We start from the raw sequence: 2,500 nt of genomic DNA on the forward strand, positions 1-2,500 counted from the left end.
CCACGTGGATACCAGTGAAACCCAAACCAGCGTCCTACCTCACACACGCCCTCGTTACGCCGGCCCCCGGCGCAGACGTTCCTCTCGGAGATGTGGAGGCTTCCTCGGTGCAGCTGCCTGCACTGGTCGTTGTGGACCACGGGCAGGTCCACCACCTTCAGCACGTCATCGTGGCCCGTACCTGGCACCCACACACAGCACTCACTTACAACGCTGCTATCTATCGCTATCCAACTGGATCCCATCGAACTGAAGCCATAAAGTGACTCCTCAAGGGTAAATGAAAGAAAATACTAACTGAGTCTGGCTCCATAAAATCACAATATAAAAGACGGAAACCCCAAAGCACTCCCATTTCAGTTCATATTTTTAGCCCAACCCAAAACAATACACGAGGAGGCATGTGGCTCAGGAGGTAGAGCGGAAGGCTGGTAAATGGAAGGTTGCTAGTTCGATCCCCGGCTCCCCCTAGCCGAGTGTCGAGGTGTCCCTGAGCGAGACGCCTCACCCTGACTGCTCCTGACCAGCTGGCTGTCGCCCTGCGTGGCTGACTCTGCCGTCGGTGTGTGAATGTGTGCATGTGTGGGTGAATGTGCGGCAATGTTGTACAGCGCTTCGAGTGGCCACTGGTTAGAACAGTCCATTTATGGGCTAATGTGAATGTTGCTAGTAGTGAGGGCACGAGCCATACCTTTAGTTTCTCCCCAGCCATACACTTTACACATTTTGCCATTCGGGATGGTGCAGCCGGCCACGGGCAACTGGACGGTGCGCACGTTCTGGCCCGGATGCGCGGGCCTGGGGAACCAATCAGAATCGTTTCAATGGTCCTGTTATAACAGCAAGGGAAAATGAAGTCGGTTCTACAACTGTTTATTCATCTCGTTTGTTTCTAGATTTAAAAGAGGCATCCGTTAACACGAAGGGGCATATGATGCAACCTCAATCACTTCAGTCTGTTTCAACGTAGGGGGGGGTTTATGAGAGAAACGATGCTGTACACGTTTGATATGCACTTGTTTATGGATGCTTATGGAGTGCGGACGCATGCATGCATCCCCACGCCATTAGCATTCATAAGCAAGGGCATATCAAATGTCTACTGCATCGTTCTTGGAAAACGTCTGTGAACTGCACACACATCGAATATGGAACACATTAAAAAGGCAGTTTTATCGTTACGGTATTTTACCCTTTTTTCTCTTCATGTTTGCCCTTGTTTCTGAGATGGCTGTGACTATGTTTCCCCGTATCCTCAGCCAGAGGTTTGTCAATATCGCTGTGGGAAAAGCACCTTCCACCGTGGCCTGAAAGGCCCATGGACCCAGAGTGAGATCAGGCTCCTGGTTTCGTCCTCTGACCAACATCTAACCTGTGTGGTGGTCGAACGAGAAGCTATCTTTTGCCAGTCCCTCCGTGTAAACACATGAGGATTTTAATCTAGATACAGCCGTGATTTAAACATTTAGCAGACTCTAGATGTTTGTCTCGTTCAAACAGGGCTTAAATCTCTCTTATGATCGCTCCTTTCTGTTTACTCATAGAAAACAGACACAACCCTTTTCAAATCGCAAATTGGTGGGATTTAAAATGCTTGAGTTAAAGAGCCAGTGATTTGAACATGGTAATTAGTCTTTTTGTGATCGTCAACATGGTAATCTATTCCATTTGATCACTGTTACTGAAATAAGTCTCTAGGATTAGTAGTAATAGTAACATTTGTATTCTTTATGGATCACATGTTGAATAAAATATATGAATGACTTTAATATTACGATATAACTATATTATTATATTATTTAACCCACCTTGCAAGCCTAATGAGGGCAAGGCTGGAACCTTCCGGGCCACAGATCACATGCGCAATGCTGATTTCCTGTCTAGTGGACCAATCAGCCGCCTCCTCCCGGAGGTCAGACACACCCAACCAAACCTGGTATTCACTTAAATCTGGAACACTGGACACACACACAAAAGACGATTCATCGATTCAGCATACTAAATAAACACATTTATTCACCAATATTTATCCATTACATCATTCATCAAACATAAAATACGGAGGTCCGAAAGATGACATGGTGAATTAATGCAGAGCGAGGGTCGAAGACCCCCACGCGGAGGACAACGGGGCACGTAAATAATTCATTGAGTGCGAGGGGAGGGCAGAGAAGGAGATCGTTGATGAGCAGCAGGATGGCAAGGTGACTTACCAGGAGGAGAAGCACTGTCTGTCGGTGAGGACCCACTCCTCTCGGATCAGGGACCCTCCGCACCAATGCCTCGACCTGCAGGTAAGGCAACAAACGCACCGGATCACAGCTCTGGCGGCAGCCATGTTGGATCAACGTTCCCAGAAAACCCCCAAAAACCTGCCTTTAACGACGGACGATAGCACGTGCTCCACCCATAGAGGGACATGTGGATCCGTATTTATATCTTACCCTATGTATTGAAGTCGGGATATCGACCAGGATCCGTCGTTATCGCTACCACGCAC

At 47.9% G+C, this 2,500-nt stretch overlaps 1 protein-coding gene across 1 annotated transcript in view; it reads right to left on the minus strand.

Annotated features, from left to right (window-relative positions):
- Positions 1–2,500, minus strand: part of hgfb (hepatocyte growth factor b) — a 20,412-nt gene that overhangs the window by 2,170 nt on the left and 15,742 nt on the right. The window contains exons 11-14 of the mRNA XM_060060095.1: positions 2,214–2,288; positions 1,809–1,958; positions 692–798; positions 39–181 (exon numbers count right to left, since the gene is read on the minus strand). Of these exons, the coding sequence (XP_059916078.1) occupies positions 39–181; positions 692–798; positions 1,809–1,958; positions 2,214–2,288 (475 nt within the window). The remainder of the gene's footprint in view (positions 1–38; positions 182–691; positions 799–1,808; positions 1,959–2,213; positions 2,289–2,500) is intronic.

Source organism: Gadus macrocephalus, chromosome 9, assembly GCF_031168955.1.
Source record: "Gadus macrocephalus chromosome 9, ASM3116895v1".
In the NCBI taxonomy this organism is placed as follows: Eukaryota; Metazoa; Chordata; class Actinopteri; order Gadiformes; family Gadidae; genus Gadus; species Gadus macrocephalus.